Source organism: Capra hircus (genome assembly GCF_001704415.2).
Source record: "Capra hircus breed San Clemente chromosome X unlocalized genomic scaffold, ASM170441v1, whole genome shotgun sequence".
Lineage (NCBI taxonomy): Eukaryota > Metazoa > Chordata > Mammalia > Artiodactyla > Bovidae > Capra > Capra hircus.
Genome location: NW_017189516.1, coordinates 31,857,402 through 31,885,071, shown reverse-complemented (window position 1 = coordinate 31,885,071; position 27,670 = coordinate 31,857,402). Strand labels below are relative to the sequence as shown.

Below are 27,670 nucleotides of genomic sequence, written 5' to 3'. Positions count from 1 at the left end.
CGTGCCATTTCCTTCTCCAGGGGAATCTTCCTGACCCAGGGATCAAACCCAGGTCTCCCACATTGCAGGCAGACGCTTTAACCTCTGAGCCACCAGGGAAGCCCCAATTAAATCCATCAATGAAGTGAAGTGAAGTGAAGTGGCTCAGTCGTGTCTGACTCTTTGCAACACCATGGACTGTAGCCTACCAGGCTCCTTCGCCCGTGGGATTTTCCAGGCAAGAGTACTGGAGTGGGCTGCCATTTCCCTTCTCCAGGGGATCCTCCCAACCCAGGGATCGAACCCGGGTCTCCCACATTGCAGACAGATGCTTTACCACCTGAGCCACCAGGGAAGCTTGTCATAAAACAATGAGGATACCATACATGATAATACCTGAGGATTGATAAAGTGAGGAGGAAAGAGAGAACAAGCATCAAAGAATCCAATGTTTAGAGGGACTTCCCTGGTGGTCCAGTGTTTAAGAATCCACCTTTCACTGCAGGGGATGCAGGTTCAACCTCTGGTAAGGGAAGTAAGATCTCACATGCCGTGGGGCAAGTAAGCCTGCCTGCCACAACTAGAGAGCCTGCGTGCTCCAGAGAATAAGAGAAACCCACGCGCTGCAACTAGAGAAAGCCCCTGTGGAAGGGGCAATGAGGAAGACACAGCACAGCCAAAAAAAAAAAAAAGAATCCAAAGTTAAGCATTTTACAATCCTTAACAGACAAGGAAAGGGAACAATTAATGAAATAGAAAAATTAGGCATGAATGATATTAGAGAAGGCCTCTATTGATGGGCTTTTGGATGTTTTCCAATCTTTTCCAAGAAATATCCTTGTATGTACTCATTTTTAACATATTTATCAATCTCTGTAGGATAAATAACCAAAAGTAGAATTGATATGTAATATACAGATCTCATTTTGAATTTAGAAGTGTTTACTCTGGGAAAAAAATTGCTTCAAAAAGCCACCAAACATAGATAGCTTAATTAACCATATTAAATGTGGCATTTGATAAGAATGGTTAAATAAATTTAATATACCCCTATAATGTAGTACACTGTAGCCATATAAAAAGAAAGAGACTGTCAATATATTCTGATATGGAAGAGGAAAGGGTAAGACTTGCTTTTCACAATTTTGAACTATTTTAATTTTGTGCCATTCACATGTATCATTTATATTAAAAATCTTTTTTGTACCTCTACACTATACTTAACAAAAAGTAACCTAAAAGATCAACTTGCCTTTTATTTCTGAGAGTCACACCAACAGGATTCTGATGGTCTTCGGCATACCTGGGCCTTACATTATGGAGACACCCAGTTAGATGTTGGATTTTATGAAATCATAATACTCTCACAATTGCTCTAACTGTGGCAAAGGTCTGAATACACGAAATTCATGCTCATCTGGAGTTTAAGATATTTTGGAATTAATTTTGCCACTTTCATTATTAGTGAATAAATCTAATTCAGTCTGTCTACTTTAGAAATGTCTCCAGGCTTACCCTCTCACCTCCCCTAAAAATGTCATTGAGGATATACTGAGCCATGTCAAGTCTGAAGACATTTATTCTTCCAATATAGGAAGTAGTGATGATCGTACAGTTTTTGTTTTCTGTTTTTAAGAAGGGCAACATAGAGATACAGGTGTGAGTTTAAAAAATTGTATCATATGCACTAAGCTACACTAAACTAATAACTTCCATTTCCTAGAACTGGATAGCCTATTTCTGAATAACAGTCAATATGGATTGCTATTCACCTTACTAAGAATAATGGTAAATATATTCTTAAATCTGTTTTCAAAATTCAAAAAGAAATTTCGAATATGGAAGAATTAGCTACCTGAAGATGATTCTAGCTTTCCTACTACTAAAATTCAGTATCCACCCTTTTAAGGAATTTTACATGAATTCAAGTGAAAAAATGAGCTGAGAGGCTAGAATATGACTCCAGAAGAAGACTGTCAAGTATATTCATATACAAACATTTGGACTTGACTCCACCTCCCGCCATCTATGTGCTCTTGCCCATCACGATTAGCATAGGATCATGCCAAGTGGAAGACCACAGTCGACAGAACACTGGCTTAGAAGTTACACCCTGTATTTAAGTCCAGATACACTCACAGATTTTATATGATCTTAGGCAAGTTATCTTTGCTCTATGGGCTTCAGATTTGGACTGTGCAAAATGAGGAACAGGTCCAGGGTCCCTTGTCAGCATTAACTCCCTTTGCATCTAAGTTTGGTGGCTAAAGCCTCTGCATTTCCAAGTGACAGAGGTGGGATGGAACTATTGGCCACAATCCTTCATCTCTTCCAGCACCCTCACTCTTGCCATGGCTCCAGTGTGAGCAGAGTATATTTCCCTACCTCTTGATTTGGGGCTTGGCCATGTGACTTCCTTTGAGCAACAGGATATAGCAGATGTAATACAAGTAGGGGCTCAAAAATGTGCATTGCTTCTTATTCCCTTTTAGTTAATGGCTTAGAACATTTTATAAATGTTTACAACACAGCTCTCTCAATAGCTAGGTCATAATAAGGGTGACCCTACAGCCCAGTTTTCCCAGGTCAGTCCTGGTTTACATCTGATGTCCTGGTATAATGATTTAGGTCTCTTCACTCCCCAAAATGGGATGACTTAGAGTATCAATTACACAGTCACCACAAAAATAAAAACCTCAGTTCATCTTGAAAATTCACCCAGCTAATCCACAAGTTAGCTACAACAACAGGACCACCCTCTTTCCCGAGCAACCATGCCCACAGTGCCTTCTTTGGCTCATGGGGATTCCGGGGTGAGGAAAGGGTAGCCAGTATCCCTTCTTACTCTACAAGAGGCCTACGTTCCAAGTGGTTCCCTTTTCCCTTCAACCTTGAGAAAACCTAAAGTCACTCACAATTAGAAGAAGCTGGGGGACTCCCAATCTCAACTGTAGTTTCAAATAAACATATGCCATTTCCCCTATGCGATAAAGCCCATGAGTTACTGCACAATGCGTTTGTTAACAGGACCATGTGGCATACTTTTTATCATCCAGTCAAAAAAGCCCTAGCCTGTGGACATAGAGAGTACATGCTTTTATAAGACAGCTGGCAAGATCCTAGCTATTCATAACATTGACGTCTCTCCCCTTATGTCCCAACAGGCTCAGGTGAGAAATGGCAAGGAAGCCGACTCCACGTCGTGAGCCTACCACTGGTAGGAAATAACAACCAGACAGTCCCGGGAGGCCTCACTTTGGAGAGCTGGTACCTTCAGAGCTTGCTCTTCCCCATGCTGGCACGGAGCATGAGTACGCCCTCTACAGGAGTTCCGGGATTGTCCGCCATCTTCTGCCAGAGGCGCTGCTCTTCCCCTTGAGAGTCCATCCAATCCACGTTCTTCCCATGGCTCACACCTAAAGAAGCGAAGGGGGAGCATTATACTTTAGGAGTGAAATGTTTTCATCTTCTGGACTGATACTTATCAACCTCTGCTGACCAGAAAGACCTTCACTGGTTTGTTCTCACCATATCTAATGAGTGATGTTAGCATAGAATACATCCTTTGCAGGCGACATTACTCTCTTCTGCCTAGGTGATGGGGAACAAATTATGATGGCCCTGGGGGCTTGTTTCTTACTCACTTTGGTAGCTTAAGTAGAAAGCTGGCTCACCTCGACTGAGTTAACATGTCAGAAGAACAGGCTGAACTGGGCTCCAAGGCTCTCCCTTTTGAACAAGGCCACTTCTGTGACCTGGGAGTTGTCATTTTAGTGACAGAGACAGCCTTAATCTATACATAAGTAGAGCATCACAGGGGTGGGGGTGTTTTCTCCACAGGAAAGCCGACCCTGTTGCATGCAGACTGTGGCTGGTCTAGTGTTAGGATAATGAAAGTTTGCAGGGCTGCACCTGCTCTGCTGCTAAAACTTTCCCAATTCACTCTGGTATAGCTGTGTCTTGTGGCACCAGTTCTGCGTTTCTGTGACCTGTCTGAACATGAGACATTATTTTTTAGGGAATGTTGAGTAAAGGCTGCAAGCCCTGGACAGCACTGAGAAGAACATGAAGTCAAGTTGGTCTGGGAAGTCCTTTGTGGTGTACTGTCATTGTCAGAAGCGTGTATCACCATGGTGATTGTCTCCTAAGCAAATCCTGAAGTAAGGCCCAAGAAAGTGGTTGAAATTCACTCAGACTAAAGTGTAAATGATATTTTATAAGAGGTCCAAATATAAGCATTATGCACCCCAAACTTCTAGCTGAAGGATACAAAGTTACAGAGTACTATTTTTAACAGTGAACCGAACCTTGGATAAAGGAATAGAGCATCTATAGAAATCTCAAGAGTCAGCTAAGCAGAAATTACAAATACACCTACGACACATTACACCTGTAGGAACCACTCCCCTGCCCCATGCTGAGTCAGACTATCTAAGGGTACCCTAGTCCCTCACCGCTTCCAGAATTCAAACGAACTCCTCCCAGAAAGATGTTGCTGGAAAAGGCCTCCTTGTCCCAGATGGTAAGTTCTAGGCAAACATGCTGTATATCCTGGGGATGCAGGCCACTGAACACGAAAGTATGATTCCACTGAGGGTTCAGACTCTTTTTTATTACCAGAGTTTTGTGCTTGGTGGCTTTGCTATCATCAGGGAGCAGGTAGCTGCAGGAGAAAACACAATCAAGTCATCAGTGAGACAGTGAAGCAGAAAAGGGCATCCTTGCATAGAATATCAATTTCCCATAATTCCTGGTGTGTACATGGGTGTGTGTGTTTGATTATCTTTCCCAGCACCTTATATGCTTACATCTGAGTTGATATAGTGGAATGGTTTATTATCTCTTTTAAGTGGGGGCAAGAGTAGAATGCCCACACTCTCCTTTCTAATCTTATTGGTCCTTCCCTCATCTTGAAATGAAAATACCTCCTGTGGGAGACACTCTGTAATAATGTCATGCCTCCCATCATCACTGGCTCACCTCTGTGGGGATGTGATGCCAGGATGAACACTTCCTGTCATGCTGACAGGTTCCCACCTTAAGCGCCTGTGTCTCTTGGCTTCTCCAATTAAGGACTTTGGTGCTCTGTGAGCCGACTCAGCTTACATGCAGGAAACCCTGGATTACTGGGAATTTCATGTCCCTCAGAACAACCCTCAACCACTGAGTTTTAGAAATTGGTGAGGAGACTTCCCTGGCGGTCCAGTGGTTGAGACTCCCTGCTGATATCACATGGGGCACAGATTTATTCTTCATCAGGGAACTAAAATCACACATGTTGTACAGCACAGCTAAAAAATAAATTGAAGTAAAGGAAATTGGTGGATGAGTCTCCCAGCTTTCCTGTCCCTTGAAGGGACAATCCTAAGGTATATTTCAGAGTTGCTTAACACTTCATTAGTGGAAATGAGCCCCATTTGAACACAGTAGGAACCTGCCTAGTAACATTTTTATCAGCTTCTCTCCCTTCCCTGTCTCATTTTCCTTACTCTGTTTTTGATCATAGTACCTGATGAGTCAGGCACTTTTGGGAAGGAGACTTATGGATATGGAATTAGTACATCAAATTAACATGAACAATACCACAAATGATCTTATAATAAAGAAGACACATTATGACACTTGAGATTTCATTTCATGTACCAAATAGATACTGCTTATCTCCCAATATTCATTCTCTCTCCTATTTGTCTCCAAAAAAAAAGAAAGTGCTCATTTTTTCAGTTAGGCACAAGATTGTCCAGAATAAAGACTACATTCCCTAGCCTCCCTTATAGCCCATATAGTCAGGTGACTTAGTTCTGGCCAATGGGATACCTTACCTTTAGTGTTTGTTTCCATACAAAGACTGTTGTTTAAGACACTCTTATGTTGGCTCATGGACCGAGTATTTAAGGTTATATGTTATAGTATTAAATTTTATAGAAGGGACTATTCTTGCTCTCTCATGCTCTTTAAAAAAAAAAATTGAGGTCCTTTTAAAATCAGCTCAATAGTTAACTATAACTAGGGACAAAATTTACTAGAAAGTTACTGGCCTTAAAAATACATCCTTTATTTTCTCTTCTTTCATACATGTTCAACATGATAAAGTAAAAACTGTTTCAGAAGAATGTCAAGTCATTTGTGCAAGGGCACAATGAGTTCATGAGCAAGGAGCCATCCCCTCATCCCACCAGTGAGCAGGAAGAGGCCTGAATGGGATGGTAGGGCTGGGGAGACACATTTCAATGGCAGGATCCACATAAAACCTTTCTTCTGTGCTTAATCCTACTGTGAGAAAGAGTCAAGGACAGATGGCCGGGAATTCAGGTACACACACTCACCAGCGGGGAAGACCCAGACATCTGGCTTCCCCTTATTATTGCCCTTACCAAAGCTAGAAGTGTAAACATAAAGGTTTGACTCATTTCCTCATGGAGGAAATTACACTTTTCTAAGGAGGAAGGAGGAGAGGAATGATACTGTCATCTGACAAAGAATTAACCTCACGGCAGGCATCACAGGAATTTGTTTTACCTTCTGTAGCATGTGGTACTCTGTGAGAGCAGGGTCCTCATCTTATATTGGGAACTGCAAGACTTAACTGCTTGGAACATGTGCATTTATGTGCTTGTCTGTATGGATGAAAAATATCCTTCTGGTTCTAGTTTTTCTGATTATAAGAGAAAAATCTCAAAAAGAAATCAGGAGGGATTTGTCGTTTGGGTTACCTCGAATGGGTAAGATGCCCATCAGAAGGGATGTATTCCCTCAAGAAACTGCCCTAGGTTCCACAAAATGGGCACAAATGCCCAAGAGTCAGTGTTGGAGCTTCTCCAAGGCACTTCCCAGAGGATATCTTGAGGGACGATGCTCTGGCATCCCCACTTTTTACAATTTCCCCCAAGAGAGAAAAATTCCAAAGATCCAATATTTTGGTTGTTGTCACATACTGCCAGCACCAAAAGATAGTAAAGCACAATACAAGAATATTACATATAGAAAGCTAAACCTTTTCCTCCTTTGAGAAATAAATCTCACAGGAAAATTCACCAGGCTTGAGGGTGAGAGTCACGGGAAATCCTGAAATACGCTAGAATAAGCAGATCCCTCTCGTGTTTTTTGCAATGTAAGCACCAGCACTCAAGGGGAGCACTTTCCTAGCACACGTTTAGAATAAGAACAAGACAGAAACCTCACCGCCACCCTGTCTCCTGTTTCATCTCTCACTAAGTATCATTGAAAATGAGCTCAAACCAAATTACCCCTTCACAAAGCTATCAGAAGTGCCTCCTGATTTCACCGCAGTCAAATTCTTTGCCTCTTTGATGAACACTTCTAGGATTCCTCCAGAGACGATAGATGAATCCTTCTTTTTTCCTCGTTTAAAGGTCTTCTTTCCTGCATCAGTCATCAGAGACAAACACAGAGAGATGAAGGGTGGGAGGGAGAGCAGGGAGGGAGGGAGGGAGTTGGGGGAGAGAATGAAAGAAAAAGAGAGAAAGAGAATGAGAGAGGGGGAAGAGAAAAGAAGGGAAGAGAAGAGAGATAGATCATGGGGTCCATTTCAAAACTGACAAAGACTACAAAGATTTATTTGATTTGGTGAGTGAATGAGCTATGTACATTACTGTACATGTTTCTGTGAATTCACTTGAATGTTTTTTACCCTAATGGAATCTTTCTGGATCTATTTATTGAAAAAAATTAACAAGTTAAAAAAATAAATACTCCCCTAAATCATAAAAAGGAATAAAACAGAAAAGACCCCAAGAGCTGCCTGGGCCACATCCCTGCTCTCCATGAGAAACAGCTACAATGAAAGCCACACACATGTGCCAAGATGCACATAGAGAAAATTCCATAACTCCTGCCTTGGATATTATAGTCAACTCCACGCCTGGCTAGCTCTAAAGGCTAAAGCCCAGGCACAATGACATTTCAGGGTGAGAGAAAACACTCTCCACACCACATTTTTATTCTGATGAAATACTCTCAATTGCTGCCACCACCTTTATTTAACAGTGTTGTAAGCACTTTACAGGAATGAACCTATTTGATAGTTGCAGTATCCCTATGAAGTGAGGAAACTGAGGTCAAGAGATAGGAAATTACTGACAAAGGGTCACCATGACAAGGGTGATATGAACAGAAAGATAATGTATGCTGCCTGTAGGAGTTGAGGAAAGAAGGGCAAGAGTGATTTAAATGTGGACTCCAATCTGGAATTTTCCTTTGTATTCTGTGTTCCAGGTTAATTTCTTTCTTAAGATGCCCTGAGTAGCTGTGAATGTCATAAATCCAGACAGCTTCCTACACCTCGACTCTTAGCAGACCATCCCCCATTTCTGCCCCCTTCCCTGACCCAGGGGAAGATCTATATACCTTAGACCTCCAAGAAACAAGTATCAACATAAAGGTTCATTTCTAATTATGAACTCTGTCCTTTTCTTGTAACAACCCTTTCCCATATATCGCATGTGTGCACGCAAAATCACTTTAGTTGTGTCTCTTTGCGACCCCATGGACTATAGCCTGCTGGGCTCCTCTGTCCATGGGATTCTCCAGGCAAGAATTCTGGAGTGGGTTGCCATTTCCTCTCCAGGGGATCTTCCTGACCCAGGGATCAAACCCATGTCTTGCTTGTCTCCTGCATTGGCCAGGGGGTTCTTTACCACTAGCGCAACCTGGGAAGCCCCATATACAGTATACACTTCTCAACTCTCCATAAAGGACAGTGATACTTAACCCTTTTCACTTGATGTCAGTTGGCCAAAAAGTTCATTACAGAAGATGTTACGGAAAATGCCAAATGAACTTCTTAGCTAACCCAATAACATAGTCCACCCAATCCGTGCTCCCTACTTCCACACTTCTAGAAATGGAACATCACTGATCAAAGTCAATGATTTTTTTTTCCTCTACCTTGAAATTGTCCTAGTGGAGGCATCAGTTTCTCTTCTGGTGGTATGTAACGTAACATGACTGTCAGCTCTCCTTTGTACTGAAGGCTAATATCAGCAGCACATTCCACCTGGCCAAGAGGAGACAGGTAAAAAGAAAAATTCAGAATGCTTATAATTTTGTAGCCCATGTTTGAATATACAATATTTACTAGGTGGCTTAGATGTGACAATTTATTCCACTTGAATTATGTTGGCCCTTACTGGTTTAAGAGCTGCCTCAGGCATGACAAAAGAGAGGCTGGAAAATTCTATGAAGGCATTTGCATATAAATCCCTTCAGTCCCAGGTGACTGTGTGACCCTATAGACTGAAGCCTGCCAGGCTCCTCTGTCCCTGGGGATTCTCCAAGCAAGAATACTGGAATGGGTTGCCATGCCCTCCTCCAGGGGATCTTCCCAGACTAGGGATTGAACCTGTGTCTCTTAGGTCTCCTGCATTGGCAGGTGGGTTCTTTACCACTAGCACCATCTGAGAAGCTCTTTAAACCTTAAAGTAAAAGGAATTTGAGAGGGGAGGTATAACACACATTTGGTGAGTCAACGGACACTAAGCGCCAGTGATGCACTGAGGTCTGGACCGATCACTAAACGTATACAAATATTTTGGGGGAATGAGGTGAAAATAAAGATCTCACTGATAACAGCCCCAGAAGATATTTCTTTCTGTCTTCCCTTGATGTCACAAGGGTTTCCTACCTCCGTGACCAAGAAAGGGAAAGTAGGCATAATGTCTGATTCAAATTGGGTTGCTAGCCACCAACTCTGAACAGCTACACTGGTAATTCACATCATTAAAATTCAATGTGGAAAAAGTGGCACACTCCAACATTGCTGGTGCGACTGTAAAATGGCATAGCCTCTCTGGAAAACAGTTTGGCATTTTATTAAAAGATTAAACAATACTTGGGCATTTATCCCAGGAAACTAAAAGAATGTGTACACTGAAAAATTCTGTACATACATATTTGCTTCATCTTTATTTGTAGTAGTACAAAACTGGAAAGAAACTGTATGTCCTTCAATAGGTAACTAGTTAAATAAACTGTGGTAAAGCCATACCACAGAGTACTACTCAGTAAGAAAAGGGAATGGCTAGTGATACCTGCAAAAAATTGGTTGAATCGCTAGAGAATGATGCTGAGTGAAAAAAGTCAGCTTAATAGGATAACATACTATACAGTTTCATTTATATAACATTCTTGAAAAGACAAAATAATAGATACGGAGAACAGATTCAGGGTTGCTAGGGGTTCCCAGGTAGCTCAGATGGTAAAGGATCTGCCTGCAATGCAGGAGATTCAGGTTCAATTGCTAGGTCAGGAAGATCTGCTGGAGAAGGGAATGGCAACCCACTCCAGTCTTCTTGCCTGGAAAATCCCATGGATGGAGGAGCCTGGTGGGCTGTAGCCCATGGGGTCGCAAAGAATCGGACACGACTGAGTGACACAAACAGTTGTTAGGAATAGGAGGGGCAGGAGCGAGGTGGGTGTGGTTATAAAAGACCACGAAGGATCTTTGTGAGGATGGACCTGTTCTGTATCCTGGTTGTAGGGCTGAATACACAAAGCTACAGTGCTACAGTGCCAAGTCACTTCAGTCATGTCCAACCCTTTGCAACCCCATGGACTGTAGCCCACCAGGCTCCTCTGTCCATGGGATTTTCCAGGCAAGAAGACTGGAGTGGGTTACCACACTCTCCTCCAGGGGATCTTCCCGACCCAGGGATCAGTCTGTGTCTCTTACACCTCCTGTATTAGCAGGTGGGTTCTTTACCACTAGTGCCACCTGGGAAGCCCAACATAAAGCTACACATGTGGCAAAACTGCATAGAACCTAATATGCATGCAAACAAATGAAAACAGGAAATCCGAATAAGACAAGTGGATTATATCAACGTTACCACCTTGGCTGTGCCACTGCATTATAGCTTTGTCAGGTGTGACCACTGGGGGAAACTGGGTAAAAGGTATATAGGATCTCTCTGTGTTATTTTTTACAATAGCATGTGGATCTACAATCTTCTCAAAATCCAATTTTAAATTTGAAAATTCAGTGTGAGCACATACCTAAAGCCTTTGTTCCGTAGGTTTCCCAGTGAGACAACTGAACTTTAGATTTTTCATAAATAGGGTAAGAAAAGTAGAGTACTTCCTCAGACTTTTCTTGAGGGAACTTGACTGCTGAGTAATGATTCAAGGGCTGAGAGCTGCTCTGCTATGAGAGAGGGCAGACTGAAAGAATTCAGAAACCCCCAAATCCACAAGAAAGCCCGAGGCCATTCAAACCTCAGCAAAAAGGACTGAGACTGACAAAAGGAAACCTTGCCGGACTTTCCTTCAGTTCAGTTCAGTCGCTCAGTCATGTCCGACTCTTTGCGACCCCATGGACTGCAGCACACCAGGACTCCCTGTCCATCACCAACTCCTGGAGTTTACTCAGACTCGTGCATTGAATCAGTGATGCCATCTAACCATCTCATCCTCTGTCGTTCCCTTCTCCTCCAGCCTTCAGTCTTTCCCTGCATCAGGCCCTTTTCCAGTGAGTCAGTTCTTCACATCAGGTGGCCAAAGTATTGGAGTTTCAGCTTCAGCATCATTCTCTCCAATGAATATTCAGGACTGGTTTCCTTTAGGATGGACTGGTTGGATCTCCTTGCAGCCCAAGGGACTCTCAAGAGTCTTCTCCAACACCACAGTTCAAAGCACCAATTCTTCCATGCTCAACTTTCTTTATGGCCCAACTCTCACATCCATACATGACTACTGGAAAAACCAGAGCTTTGACTAGATGTACCTTTGCTGGCAAAGTAATGTCTCTGCTTTTCAATATGCTGTCTAGGTTGGTCATAACTTTTCTTCCAAGGAGTAAGCATCTTTTAATTTCATGGCTGCAATCACCATCTGCAGTGATTATGGAGCCCAGAAAAATAAAGTCTGACACTGTTTCCACTGTTTCCCCATCTATTTCCCATGAAGTGATGGGACCAGATGCCATGATCTTCATTTTCTGAATGTTGAGCTTTAAGCCAGCTTTTTCACTTTCCTCTTTCACTTTCATCAACGGGCTCTTTAGTTCTTCTTCACTTTCTGCCATAAGGGTGGTGTCATCTGCATATCTGAGGTTACTGATATTTCTCCCAGCAATCTTGATTCCAGCTTGTGCTTCTTCCGGCCCAGCGTTTCTCATGATGTACTCTGCATATAACATAAATAAGCAGGGTGACAATATACAGCCTTGACGTACTCCTTTTCCTATTTGGAACCAGTCTGTTGTCCCATGTCCAGTTCTAACTGTTGCTTCTTGACCTGCATACAGATTTCTCAGGAGGCAGGTCAGGTGGTCTGGTATTCTCATCTCTTGAAGAATTTTCCACAGTTTGCTGTGATCCACACAGTCAAAGACTTTGGCATAGTCAATAAAGCAGAAATAGAGGTTTTTCTGGAACTCTCTTGCTTTTTCAATGATCCAGTGGATGTTGGCAATTTGATCTCTGGTTCCTCTGCCTTTTCTAAATCCAGCTTGAATATCTGGAAGTTCATGGTTCATGTACTGCTGAAGCCTGGCTTGGAAAATTTTGAGCACCACTTTCCTAGCGTGTGAGATGAGTGAAATTATGCAGTAGTCTGAACAATGTTTGGCATTGCCTTTCTTTGGGATTGGAATGAAAACTGACCTTTTCCAGTCCTGTGGCCACTGCTGAGTTTTCCAAATTTGCTGGCATATGGAGTGCAGCACTGTCACAGCATCAGCTTTTAGGATTTGAAACAGCTCAACTGGAATTTCATCACCTCCACTAGCTTTGTTCATAGTGTTGCTTCCTAAGGCCCACTTGACTTCTCATTCCAGGATGTCTGGCTCTAGGTGAGTGATCACACCTTTTTGGTGGTGATAAACCTTATTAATAAGGCTGGGAAAATCATTTGAAGCCTTTACTCAGCTATCTTGCCAGAGGCACAAATGAGATTAGGTGGTGAATCAGACTATCCATTTAACATTTAATCTTATTATTCTAAATCAAGTGCCTTATATGAGGAGTTTTCTTATTGCTTTGATGGTTTCAGGAAAGTTTAGTTTATGTGAAAGTCACAAATGGAAAATTATCATGGATATTATGACAGATAAAAGAGGTCACTGGGTTTGGTTTTCTTTTTGATACTATAGCTAATGAGGGTTGAGGTATTTGCCCTTTCTCTTTGGATCTGAGTGGGCTCTGTGACTGCTCTAACTAGTAGAATATGGCAGAAGTGACAATGTGCCAGTTTCTGGGCCCAGGTCTTAAGATGAACGGCTTCCATTTCTTCTCTTGAAATGAATATTCTTGGGATTCTCCCTCTGGGAATCCATGATGTGAGGTCCACATCACGTGGAGAAACCGCACATAGGTGCTCTAGTTGGTGGGGTTAGATGAGTTCTTAGCTGGCAACCAACGTCAAGTGTGAGACATCCAACTGGACCAACCAGCCCAGTCAAACCCTCAGATGACTTCAGCCTCAGTCTACCATCTAGATGCAACCATATGAGAGATCTTAAATAAAATCACCTTGCTGAGCCCAGTCACCCCCCGCCCCCCAGACTCAAGAACAATAATAATAAATGGTTGTTTTAAGCCACTAAGGTTTTAGGGTAGGTTTTCTATACAACAACAGTTAACCAGTGCAAGCTCTATTTGCTTTCAGCTGAGACCTCTGGGTAGGAAAATGTATTGACAGGGAAAAGTATATGTTCAAGTGTCACATACTCTGGATGTCTATACTATACTATCTATACTAATAGCATATTTGCAGAGATTGCAGGATGAAAATCACATACAAAAGAGAGTCCAAGGAGGGAGTCATCTTCAACCTGCACACAACTAACATCTTGGGGGTGTTTTTGGGTGTACACTTGCAAGGAAGTTCCAAGGCAATGTCCTCTCCTGGCATACTACCATTTTCCACTATTCAACGAACTTCTGCTCAGAAAAAGGTTGCAGAATTCAATTCAATTTATTCCATGCTACCAACACATATGGAAGGTCTCCTTGTATTGGGTTGGACAAAAAGTTTGTTCAGGTTTTTCCATACAATAGTATGGGAAAACCTGAACAAACTTTTTGGCCCATCGAACAGTAATGATTCTTAAGGCATTTTGCTAAGTGCTATGGGGACACAGAGAGATCCTGCTTTCTGTGAGTTTTCATTCTATCTAGAAGGAAGATACTTCATAGCAACTCTATCAATCTGCTCTTATTTAACTGATTTGTCACATGAATGCTCTCTATTTCCACTGAAGAGCAGGATGCTCTATACAAAGACCATGTATGCCTGCTCCCATCAGTTGAGTCAGCTGCATTAGTCCCCAGAGCTCTTTATGCCAGGCATATTTGTGGCTCTAATTATATAACTGAATGGCACAAACTGAAGAGTCCCCAAAGACAGCTGCTACTATAAAAAATGAGGTTGACCAACTTATAAGATCTAAAGATGTGAAAATAAATTCGTTATTGGATTCTATTTGGGCTTGAAGCTATAAAAGATTAGAGGAAAGATCATGAATATTCAGAAAGATTTTGCATTTGGTTGACTTTGCAAGTATTCTAAAACTTTTGTTTCACTCTAGGGAAACTCAAACAAGAAATTGTTGATTAGGATACATTAGGGGCAGAATGTATTCCAGGAGGATATGATAGAGTTTCAACTACTGAAACTATACTCAAAAAAAAGTGCCCCTGTATTAGAAAACTTGAAAATGAATACACATTTAAGTTAAAATAAGTGATTAATAAATGCATTGGAAATTCCATAAGGAATGCAATTGGAAAACATTGTATGTGTTTGACTTCTGTGACTTTGTCCATGAACTGACCTATAATTATTGGTCCTGATTTCTTGAAGAAGGCTTCTACCATATAGCAAGCTCGGTGTCACACAAACCATTACAGTCGCTCTGAATACAAGTACAGTATATTCCCTACTGAATGAGTTAAGTTCCAAGAGAGTGCATTTGTAAATCCAGTTTGTTCATAAGTCCAACAAAGTTAGCTTAGGTACCCAACTTTATATGTAATGCCAGAGACTTGAATTAACTTGCGTGATTGGACATGCGAATGCACTTTCGCATCTTCAAAAGCTCACAACTCGAAGGTTCGTATGTAGGGGACCTACTATAAAAGAAACTACTCTGGGGGACTTCCCTGGTGGTCCAGTGGTTAAGAATTCACCTTCCAATGCAGGGGAGGCAGGTTCAATTCCTGAACAGAGAAGTAAGATCCCACATGCCTTGGGCAACTAAGTCCTTAGGCTTCAACTAGAGAAGCCAGTGGGAGAAGGCAGTGGCACCCCACTCCAGTACTCTTGCCTGGAAAATCTCATGGATGGAGGAGCCTGGTAGGCTGCAGTCCATGGGGTCGCTAAGAGTCAGACACGACTGAGCAACTTCACTTTCACTTTTCACTTTCACACATTGGAGAAGGAAATGGCAACCCACTCCAGTGTTCTTGCCTGGAGAATCCCAGGAACAGCGGAGCCTGGTGGGCTGCTGTCTATGGGGTCGCCCAGAGGCGGACACGACTGACGCGACTTAGCAGCAACAGCAGAGAAGCCAGGGCACTGCAACTGCTGAGCCTGCTCGCTCTAGAGCTTGAGCTCCATGACAAGAGAAGCCCACAGGCTGAAACTTAGAAGCTCCCATGCTGCAAAGAAGATCCAGTGCAGCCAAAAAAATAAAAACTACTGTGGGAAGAGAGAGTAATCCAGACTGGGATAACAAGGGGGCCCTTGTCTGGTTCTTATAGGATGGCAGACATGATGACACATGAAGATAGGGGGGTGGGGGAAGATTAGCCTGGGTTAAGGACAGAGGAGCCTGGCTGGCCACAGTCCATAGGGTTACCAAGAGTCAGACAGGACTGAAGTGGGATGAGTGGAATTCGGTGGGGATTGTGTAGAATGTGTCTGAGCGCTGGTTGGGAGGTGTGCTCAGATGTGTGTGTACAGGGAGGAAGCAGCAAGGAAGATGAAAACAAGGTGTCTACTCTGGGGTCTTCAGGAGATCTGAAGACACAGATTTCTATTATAGTGTTTTATTAGGATGGGCAGTAGGGTAGCTGGACTGTGAAGTGAAGAGAGGCTCACCAGGGTTACAAGGTCAGGCCAAGTTTCAGGGAGAGTAACCCTTGCTCAGTTCCATGGGGGAGATGTGAAGACAAGACAGATCACACCTTGGAGTGCTCCTGATCAAAGCAAAGATGCTAGGGTGTTTATACTCCTTCACCCATCAGTTATTGACCAAGGGTCTGCCCTCAACTCCCACAAGACTGAAATACCCAGGCTATTCTGGCTTTTGACATCCACATTCCAAGCCCACTCCAGCAGCCTGAGGATGCCTATCCTATGAAGATTGGCAGGTACTGGCTGGCAGGAGGGACAGCTGAGGGGAGCCATGTATGAATGAAAATGAGGATACAGGTAAAGCACTGACATACTCCTCTGCTCCAGAAAACTGGGCCTTACCAACTGAGCGCTGAGTGCCAGGGTGAGGGTTAGGATTTACTCAAACAATATCCAGAGTCAATAGGGAAAGAGTGAAGGAATCTGACTCAGCAGCGGTGGGGAATAATCTGATAAGGCCCATTATCTTTTGCTTTTTGAAGAGACAGGGATCCACTGCCAATCAGAGTAGGAAGCAGAGTTCCCAGCACATTTACAGGGCTAAGGGGGGTTCATCTACTATGGACACAAGTCTGTCCAAAATACCACATAAAGAGAGCCCTTTAGCTAGGCAATGACTCTACAGGATCTCCTGTACATTGACTCTGCCTGAAGGTGGGACAGAGAAGGCTTCCTTGGAAAACCACTTAAGCTTGCTGTTGACATTCAAAGGTCCTTTTTATAATAGCACCTTCTGGGAATACATGAAAGGCAATTTACACTGACAAGCTCTTCTTGTCTTTCAGTAAGATAACGAATTACAGCTAATAAACCATCCCACATCACGCTGTAAAATGGGAGTTATACCGTGAAACTACTTTACAGTAAGTATATCTGGCATCTTGAGTTCTTTCTTTGTCTGCACCAGCCTCCTGATGGGAAGACATAGCAAAATCAAAGGTAGGTGTCCAGGGACTTTTCACCAACAGATAGTCAATAAACAATAAGGCACTCTGTCTTTCCAGTCTTCCCACTGCCAAAGGATGTCCGCCTTTCTGAATGTTTAAGGAATATTATTTCTGATCCTCTGTTACCAAGGAAATTGGTCCCTGTAGCTCACCCTTCAGCTCCTCAGCTGGATAATCTATGAGAAACATCAAGTGTCTGGGGCGGCTCATGCTAGAGCTATAGTTGACGAAGTGGCTACTGCATTGAAATGACTGAGGAGGGAGATGGAGAATCAAGTTTGGAAGGCATGGTACCTAAGCAAGTCTGAATAACTTGCAGCCTTTCCTCTATACATGTCAGAGAACGCTTGGGAGGAAAAGATGATGTGGATTAGACACTAATTTAGACTGTGTTCCTAGGAGTTGGTAAAGAATCCACCTGACACTGCAGGAGACGTGGATTCAATCTCTGGATCAGGAAGATCCCCTGGAGAAGGGAATGGCTACCCACTCCAGTATTCTTGCCTGGAGAATCCTACAAACAGAGGAGCCCAGTGGGCTACAGTCCATGGGGTCACAAAGAGTCAGATATGACTGAGCAACTAACACCTGGCTATTCAACTTCTTGCCAGAAACCAACGCTGAGGTGAGGATTCTTTTGCAAGTGACCTATTAAGGAAAGGCTCCCAGGCCAGGCCAGGGAAAGGGTTGGGGAGATAGGTTGGGGAAGAGGAGGAAGCCAGGCGAGGGCTTCTGATCCAGCAGGAGAGCTCTGGAGGGTAAATAACGCCTCAGAGCTTTTCCTTCTCTCAGTAATGGAACTGAGCTTTCAGACTCCACCATCTATCAGTTATTGATGAAGACTTGCCTTGTGGCAGGAGGGACAGAAGCTCCTAGGAATTTCTGACTCTCTGCCTATATGGGAAAAATCTACAATAGCCTGAGGACAGTCTTCTAAAAACAGAGTCAGGTAGAGGCTGCTGCTGCTGCTGCTGCTGCTAAATCGCTTCAGTCGTGTCCGACTCTGTGCAACACCATAGACGGCAGCCCACCAGGCTCCCCCGTCCCTGGGATTCTCCAGGCAAGAACACTGGAGTGGGTTGCCATTTCCTTCTCCAGTGCATGAAAGTGAAAAGTGAAAGGGAAGTTGCTCAGTCGTGTCCGACTCTTAGCGACCCCATGGACTGCAGCCTACCAGGCTCCTCCGTCCATGGGATTTTCCAGGCAAGAGTACTGGAGTGGGGTGCCATTGCCTTCTCCGCAGTTGGAGGCAAAATTCACAACAGACATGGTTAAAGGAATCCAAGGGGTTCTGGCAGAGGATCACAGGAGTTCCACTGACATTAAACACCATCAGAATGTTTCCACCTCAAGCAGCCTCAGAGAGATGTTTCTCACTTGTAATTAAAAAAAAAAATCAAACCACTCAATGTCAACGTGAAGGTGATTACCATGGAAAGCTGCTGGCCCCTAAGCAAAATCAATGCCTAAGAGAGTGTTGATATCATCTCAGAGCAAATCCTCCAACCATTTCCAAGAAACTGACTTCCAAAACAGCTCCTCTGTGCTCTTCTGTTACATTTCTGATGGACAAGCTAATTTCATGGACTTAGATGCATGTTACTTGTCCTTCATCAGTGTCACACATCACATGATGTACTGGACATTTTCTATGATTCTTTGATACTCACTCATTATACACAAAAGGAAGCAAGTGCCAGAAGATTTAAATCAACTTAATTGCTATCCATTATGGTGAGGCTTTTCATTCAAATCGCAGAACTTTAATGCTGTAGTGACCAAATATTTCTCATATTTATTAATAATGTCAGAGAAATGTTACTCTATTGTGGACTTATTTGTTGTTAACATTGTACTTCCTCTCTCTACCATATTTATGTGAGTCATGGGAGTGAGGCTGGTTTCTGTTTGAGGATCCCTATTTCATTGTCAATTTTACCCAGAGCCAAAGTAAACTTCCTAAAGGTTGTCCATGAGTTACTTATACCAAGTTTTTGAGGTCAACACTTATAAAATCCACCAGAAAGTTGTATTTAACTTCTGAGTCTCAAGTTCCTCATATAAAATGGGGATAACAATGCTTAGTGGTGGTTGTAACCATGAGATGTGAACGATGTTACTACTCATGATGATGAACAAATGCTATTATTGATGATCGGTGTTTGTTTTTGCTGTCTAGCACACACTCACCATTTTTGTTTTTTAGTATTACTGTACCTGGATTTCTTTGGGGGTGATACCATCTTCAGGACCAGTTTTATGTTCTGATGGTCTTAAGCCCCTCAGTGTATCTCCCCTCTCTGGCTGCAATGATTAGCTAAGGATGGGCAAATAATGTAATGAGAATTAGGAACCAGGTCCAGGATGTTGGCTTGACTATTGGAGGAGGGGAAACTCTTTCCTGTCCTGGACAGTGTGAGGCAAGGATGAGAGGTTTGCAGCTGCTGTGGTGTTCAAGAGAAGCAGACCTGGGATTAGTGAGGGGAGGCCCACAATGGATGAAGTCTGCAGGTGAAGCCAATACAGAGAAGAGAGATCAAGACACTCCAGGGCCTTGCTAAGATCTGAGCATCTGGGATCAAGCCATGCTTGATCATCTCTGGTCAATAATTTCCTTTCATTTTTTGAGTAGTGTGAGCTGGGGTTTCTGTCAATTACAATATAAGGATTCCAACGTAACAAACATGGCCTAGCATTTATCGAGAAGCTTACAACATGCCTGACACTGCAAGTATCACAAGGCAGGCTTCTTCAAGCCTCACAGCATCCCTAAAACTGATGTCCAATTCTTACATCACCAATGAGAACACCAAGGCCTGGGAAGTTAAGTAACTTCCCCAAGGTTACACAGAGAGTCGTGAAGCCAGGATTGAACCCAGGAAGTCTGATCTGAGTCCACTATCTTAACCATCATGTTCTTTTTTCCCTTCTCTATATAAAGAACAATCTTTGGTTACATAAGTGGGACCTTTATCCTATCTCACTTTTGACTTCAAAAATTACTGTAGAGATACCAACTGCATAGAGTGAATCCCAGGCACTGTTGGTTTAGTTTAGAACATACTATAGTAGCATTTAATTTCTAGTACCAGCCTTGAAAAAAAATTTTTTCACCTAATAGGATCATATAATATATTCTTTTGTTTATCCACGGTGACTATTGAATACTGACTATATTTTTAGCAGGTCAAATTAATAAGAAATATCATTATGCAACATCATGGTTTGCATTTTACAGACAGTCTATCTCAAAGAAGGATTTCCAAAAGAGTGTATTTACATTTATTATATCATTCCAAAATAAGCTGCACTAATCTTTTCGGATTATCACTTGACAACTAGAGGTCTTCAGATTCTTTAGGGCTCTGACATCAGTTTTGCTCATTCCCTGTGTAAGTGTTTGACTCATCTGGAAGCATTTCCTACCTTGGGTTGAAGCACAAACCACTCATCACTTGGATTTTCAAAGTTCCATGAGTCAAAAGGAATCTCCACCTCCCCCAGGAAGCTATTCCGTCCAAATCGATCATAATGCCAGACTGAGAGCTGCAGAGTTTTCGTTTCCAGCTGGGCATGGCTGATGGTGTACTGCAAAACCAGATTTACAACATCACACTCCATATCCATTTCTAGGACAGGGTGAAATTTACTTCTACCGGCTTCCAGATCATATGCAGTGGTAATACAAACAAAACAAACCCAAGAGGAAAACACTTCATTTTTATTCGTTTCTGCTACAAGTCAGGTTCTATTCCATAAACTCATTTGCGTGAGACCTAGCACTGAAAAATCTATTGACAGGCTTTTCATGGGGTTTGATAAACTTCAGATATTATATAAAAAGTGTGAGGTGATGAAGCTTGTCCCCTTTTCAGCTTTACTTGCTTTTTACTTGCCTAATTATTTTGTCAACAACTACTTTGTAAGTGCAAGGTTTAATGTATCAAGTCTATAATTTCTCTGTCTTATTTATAACAATAAGACCCAAATCCAGGAAAGTTTGACAGTGAGAAACTTGCAAATGTCAAACTTCACAAAGTTCAGCCTAAGTGCAGGGGTGCAATTGATATATACATAGATCGAGCAGAAAGAAAATATTGCTGGCATGGTTTTCCCTTTTCCAGCAGAACATTATCTGGGGCCACATACCCACACCCCCTCAAAATCTCCTGATTGTCCTCCGCAAATACCACCTCAGACACGCTTCAGACTGACTGATTCCTCATCTTGGATTCGCATCATCCTTGCTGTTTCTGGAATGATTCACCTTGGCCCTGCTTCCCGGATCTGCCACGTCATTCTTTTTATCTGTTCTGCTTCGGCTCATCTTTGCGATCCTGTCATGGCTGCTAGATTCACCCTCTGCATATATTCATTCCTTTTGACTTTGATCTGTCTTGATACTGGCTCCTGCTTTCACATATGACCCTGCTGACGTATGCCCCCACTCGCCAACTTCCTCCTGCGCTGGACTCCATGACTCCATCATTCTGGCTTCAACATCCCCATCCCCTTGGAACTTTCTTACCAGGCCAACTGTGTCCAGGGTGAGGGAAGAGGTTACATGGAGGCCCATGGGAAAAAGTAATGTCTCTAGAATTGGGGCCTGGGTTATATCTTACGTAGGCCACTGTCTCTGAGATTTTTCAAATCTAGCCCTGCATCTCCACTGTTCATTAACCACATGGATAAATTTAGCCAAAGTCTGAAACCCTAACAAGAAACAGCACATTTTAATGCTGCGTTAGCAGAACAGTGAATATGTATAGAGTGACCTGCTAAGTTGGGGCCAAAACTTTGACAAACTTCTTTTATAGGGAACTAGGAAAAAAAATTGTTTTCCCAAGAGTGAAACATACTATTGGACAAGAGGTATTGATACCAAGTCAGATGTAATTTTCCTGGATTATCTCTACTTCCAGGGCAATCTTCGGAGCAGCAGAGAAATAAACTAAGAGTGGTTTACATTGCTTTCTTTTCCAGAAACAGAAAGCCAACTGATTCACATTCTACTTTTCTAAAATACATATAAGCCTTGACATGCAAATCCTTTACAGTTACATCTAAACCAATGAGGTAAATCGAGCCATTAAAGTTCCATGAAAGAGTATTGATTTACCTTTAGGGTTTCATTGAATTCTGGATTGGTGCCTGTTCTTATTTTGGTCTTGCGCTTGTTATTTCTGGACTTGTCAGGAAGAAGATATGACTTGACATAACTGTATAGGATTAAAAAAAATGAAAGTAATCCTTGGGGAGCATCTACTTTGAGAGAAATGCCCAGGGACTTCAGTGAATAAAAGGAGTAAAAGAAACAGGCTAGTGAGTATAAGAGACAGAACCAAAGAGAATGTGGTTTACATACCAGGACATTTTGAAATATAACTCTGGCCCTTCAATAAGAGAGAAGTTGTTAATTCTTGTGGTAAAGAGAATAGGTTCCAGAGTCAAGCCAGCTGGGTTTGAATTACTCGTGGTGTCAATGGTTTGGGGGAACTCCAGAGCTTACTTAATCTCTCTGTATCCCAGTTTCACCATCTGCAAACCTGGGATGATGACTTAGGGGATGATCAGGATCAAATGAGCTGACATATACAAGGAGCTAATATATTATACTATTGAATAAGTATAATCTATTATTATGATCAGTGCTCTTGATCATAGAGGTAATTTTCCTCTCCACTCAGATGTCCGGACATCTGATGAGTGGAGTCAATGAGTGAATAAAGAAAAATGGTGAAAAAGAGGAAATTAAAATTAACAACCTGAAGTCACAATAGCAATTCTCCTCAATACCAGGCCTTGAGCAGTCCCAGGAGCAGGGCATCATGGCAGACTCAGAAATGCACAAGACGTACAAGACTGAAATGTCAAAGATGCTACCAGACTCCTGAAGTCCACCTACTGTGGCTTTAGATGATCCCTTTGAGACTGATGATACCAATCCTGAAGCTCTCTGATATTTAGCTAAGGAGGTAACCGGACCAATCTATTTGTCTCCTCATTTGTCTGTTTTGGAAACAGATTTGATGAGCTATGTATTAAATGTAGGTTATCTATTATGTAGAAAAAGGGTAAACAGTGGGTCTGAGACTGCTCTCATTCGAAATATCTGTTTATAAGTTTGGCTCTTGGCTAGTATGCAGAACCTGGGTTTCAGGAGGATTTTCATCACTCCAGGAACAGAAATAAGTGGCTCACTGTGCCAAAAATCTTTGTGGAAATAGTATAGCTCCTGCTGAACACCTGCTTTCATGTAGGAGACTGGGATTTTGGTATGTGACCAGTTGAGTCTCTCAATGAGCTTCCCTGGTAGACAACACTCCCCATGTGTTTTCACCACTTGTGGCTGGAGGACTTAAGCACATCCTGTGTGACTCCACTGGGAGAGGTCCTTGGAAGCTTAAGCCTTGATTCTCTTGATCTTTGCCACATATGCCTTTTCCCTGTACTGATTATGACTGTGTGTGGAGACCTGTGAGTCCTCAGAGTGACTCACCAAACTGGCAGTGGTCCTGGGAAGCCCTGAGTCTTACCTTCCCATGGTCTTACCTGCCCTCCCAGGCTGATTCTGGAAATCCCAAGAGCCTCATAATTGCCCTTTCAGGTTGTTCAATTGGGCAAACAGCTTGGTAATTTTTTCTGGAGGGTTTCCCAGAGCAAAAATTAACAGGATACTCTCATACAGCCTGGGGTATGCCAACGTGTCAGCCTTGTATAAGAAAGAGCTGCCTCTGTGTGGACTACAAATCTGTGAGTCCTGAATCATGCTGAGTCATAGCTTCTTTAAAATCTTAGCGTTCCCTGGTAGTCTAGTGGTGAGGATTTACTGCTTTCAATGCCATGGCCTGGGTTCAATCCCTGGCCAGGGAAATGAGATCCCACAAGCCATAATGTGCAGCCAAAAAAAAAATTTTTTTTTTAATAAACTAAGACTCAGGTAACTACAAATGTGACCATTATACATGAATGTCAGAGAATATTTAGAGGTGGCAGAGGAAGAAAGTGATGATCAACCTTCTGATTCTAGATGAATGCTAAAAGTCTTCTGAAAAAAGAAACACACAGGCTGACAAATACACGTAATTCACATGGGCAGTGGCTGAAACAGTCTGAGGAACATGCTATGTGCTTACGCATCTGTCCTCTGTTTCTTTTCATCTCCTATGGCCAGATTTCTGCAGTTCTTGACAAAAATGTAGAGCCCGCCAGTTTCATAGCTGTAGCTGATGTGCAAAAGGATTTCCCCGCTGACCTTCACGTTGCCATAGTCTCCTGTCTCACTGTAAACACTCATCATGCTGTTCAGGCTGGTCTGGAATCAACAAGATGAAAAGAGGCATCCCAGGTTATGCTAGTGATCTCTCCACAGAAGCTACCTCCCACCATTTAATTACAATTCCCATTGTTTATACGAGCAGGGAAGCTTACTGTGAAGGAAGAAAGCAAAAGATGGCTTGTTTTTCTGGTGTCACATAAAATCCAAGCCTGAGAAAGGACAAAGTCTAGGACCATTAGCAAGGAAGGAAGGACACTCGCTGATAGGGGATGCATTGCCTTTTTGGGTTAGTGAATAGCCTTTGTTTATTCACTTCTTCTAATGAATAGGGGGACACAGGCATTTCCCATTCCATCTCCTTTCCCCATCCCTGTAGCTTTCTCCTCTTTCACTGGGAGACTCAAGATCAGTCTACTTCAAGGTCTAGAATGCATTGATCAGGACAAAGAAACAAATACCCATATTTCTGTGCAAGGATAAGCTACAAGCTTCTCTCTCTGATACCTACATAGAATATTCCATCCCATAAGTCTCTGAGAAGCCATACTATAATCCAGCAGGACCCTATGGGGCCTTCCCAATGTAGCCCCTCACCTTTATTCTCTACTTTATTGCCTCCGAAGCACCTTCAGTTCAGTTCAGTCGCTCAGTCATGTCTGACTCTTTGCGACCCCATGAACTGCAGCACACCAGGCCTCCCTGTCCATCACCATCTCCCAGAGTTCACTCAAACTCGTGTCCATCGAGTCGGTGATGCCATCCAGCCATCTCATCCTCTGTCGTCCCCTTCTCCTCCTGCCCCCAATCCCTCCCAGCATCAGGGTCTTTTCCAATGAGTCAACTCTTCGCATGAGGTGGCCAAAGTATTGAAGTTTCAGCTTCAGCATCAGTCCTTGCAGTGAACACCCAGGACTGATCTTTAGAATGGACTGGCTGGATCTCCTTGCAGTCCAAGGAACTCTCAAGAGTCTTCTCCAACACCACAGTTCAAAAGCATCAATTCTTCGGTGCTCAGCTTCCTTTATAGTCCAACTCTCACATCCATACATGACCACAGGAAAAACTATAGCCTTGACTAGACGGACCTTGAAGTACATAGATAATATTAATAGAATCTGATGCACATTTCCTGAGTTGTTTTACAGATGCTAAAACCCTCATCAAATGGAAGAAATTAATGATTTGATGACCATGAGCACATAGCCCTCAGACCTTCTGTAGCCTAAGGACTGATCATCATCAACTAATCAAAGAACTGTGCACAAGCTGATCACATGCTCTGAGACCTGCGACCCTCACCTGGCCTTTAGAAATGCTTTGCTCAAACCCTGCAGGAAGTTTGAGAGGTTTCAAGCACCAGTCATCCATCCTCGACATTTACACAATAAACACTGCACTTTCCTTCACCACAACCTGGTGTCAGTAGATTGCCTTTACTGTACCGAGACAACCAGACCCAAGATTGGTTCTGTAACATAACTGCATCTTCCAAAAGGGCACACCACGAGCACATCACTGCCCACAGCTGTCAGGACTCCCCTGACCAGCTGTGAGGCCACAGGGTTAGTAACTAATATGACCATGGCTTTCTACACATCTATAAAATAGCAACTCACAAACAGAACACTAAACAAGAAAATAATACACCAACCAATAAATAAAATTAAAATGTAAAAAGAAACCCTGTCCAAATGTGCCAGAATGAATGAAAGTTCTGATGGGACACTAATAACAAGAGATGCATTTTAAATTAAATGTAACAAAACTATCCTGTAGTGCCAGCAACGTGAACTCTGTGTCTTAGCAACACGACTGTCACAAAAAACCACCTGGAAGGCGTTCAGGAGTGATCTAGGCATTTCAAAAGCCCTGTCTATGAACGACTGGGAAGTAAAGACTATGGTGAGTGCAAAGAGAGGTTAGACCTCATACCTTGTATATATTTTTTTGTTTATATATAAAACAAAAGCCATTACCTTCCTCCAATTGCCCAAAGTAGAGACTGATACAAAAACAGTGGGTGATATGGCCAGTCTCTTTTTCAAGCTTAAATCAAGGGCAAGAGCAAACCAAGGATTCCATAATAATTTGGAAATTAAAACTTAAAGAGCCAGTGAGTGACCTAAGTTGTCTATTCTGTTCCTGAAACCAAACATCAGAATTTTCATGATAGCAGGTGTCTTTGCAAACTTTAATTGCCTACTGGTCACTTGGGGGTCTCATTAAAATGAAGGCTCTGATCCACACAGTCCCAGGTGGAGTCTGAGATTCTGTCTTCTTCTTTTTTTTTTTTTTCGTTTAAAGATTTGTTTATTTATTTTTTGGCTGTGGTGGGTCTTTGTTGCTGCACTTGGGGTTCCTCTAGTTGCAATGAGCAGAGGCTGCTCTCTAGTTGTGTTGTGCAGGGCTTCTCATCACGGTAGCTTCACTTGTTACAGAGCTCAGGCTCTAGGGCACTCGGGCTTCAGAAGTTGTGGCTCCTGGTCTCCAGAGTGCAGGCTCCATAGTAGTGGTGCAAGGGCTTAGTTGCTCTGCAGCATGTGGAATCTTCCCGGATCAGGGATTGAACCGGTGTCCCTTGCATTGCAAGGTCGATTGTTAACCACTGGACCACCAGGGAAGCCTTGCGATTCTGCTTTTCTAACAAACTCCTAGGTCCACAGTTCCCAAACTGTGTGTTAAGGCATCCCAGAGCACCAGCCCCAACTCACAAGGGGCACCGCAGGATATTTTAAAATTCCCAGGGAAACAACAGTGACAACTATTAGACACCATGCAAACTACTAACAGTAGTTTACAGTGTTAATGTTCAATCCTACTTTCTTCTTTTTAATAAAGTCCTATCCATGTGAACCTGAGTTTTAGGCAGTAACTGACAAAAAACATGTACTGCACAAAAATCCATGAGGAAAAGGAAATGAAAATGCTGCTGCCAACTCATGTAGTCCCCATCAGGCCCACACATCACCTCAGGGGCTATTTAAGAATGGAAAGAGTTGGACACGATGGAGGGAGACTGAAGAATGGAATAAAAATATTATTTTTTCAAATGGTTACTGTGCATTATATTTTCAAATGGCTACTAAGTTGTTAAGATACTAGTGCTTATTTTTTTTTCCCAAGCTAACTATTTAACTGGGCTAGGTGGCTCAGACGGTAAAGTGTCTGCCTGCAATGTGGGAGGCCCAGGTTCGATCCCTGGGTTGGGAAGATCCTCTGGAGAAGGAAGTGGCAACCCACCCCAGTACTCTTGCCTGGAAAATTCCATGGACTGAGGAGCCTGGTAGTCTACAATCCATGGGGTCGCAAAGAGTCGGATATGACTGAGCGACTTCACTTTCACCTGGCCTAGCAGTGCTATGAAATTACC

The 27,670-nt window shown here is 42.8% G+C and overlaps 1 protein-coding gene across 1 annotated transcript in view; it reads right to left on the bottom strand.

The window, feature by feature from the left end:
- Nucleotides 1–1,540: 1,540 nt before the first annotated feature.
- The window catches only part of SYTL5 (synaptotagmin like 5), a 115,516-nt gene continuing 89,386 nt past the window's right edge, over nucleotides 1,541–27,670 (bottom strand). Inside the window, exons 10-16 of the mRNA XM_005700922.3 lie at nucleotides 24,158–24,336; nucleotides 22,141–22,240; nucleotides 20,448–20,609; nucleotides 8,887–8,995; nucleotides 7,227–7,362; nucleotides 4,434–4,642; nucleotides 1,541–3,395 (exon numbers count right to left, since the gene is read on the bottom strand). Coding sequence (XP_005700979.1) covers nucleotides 3,253–3,395; nucleotides 4,434–4,642; nucleotides 7,227–7,362; nucleotides 8,887–8,995; nucleotides 20,448–20,609; nucleotides 22,141–22,240; nucleotides 24,158–24,336 — 1,038 coding nt within the window. The 3' untranslated portion in view covers nucleotides 1,541–3,252. The remainder of the gene's footprint in view (nucleotides 3,396–4,433; nucleotides 4,643–7,226; nucleotides 7,363–8,886; nucleotides 8,996–20,447; nucleotides 20,610–22,140; nucleotides 22,241–24,157; nucleotides 24,337–27,670) is intronic.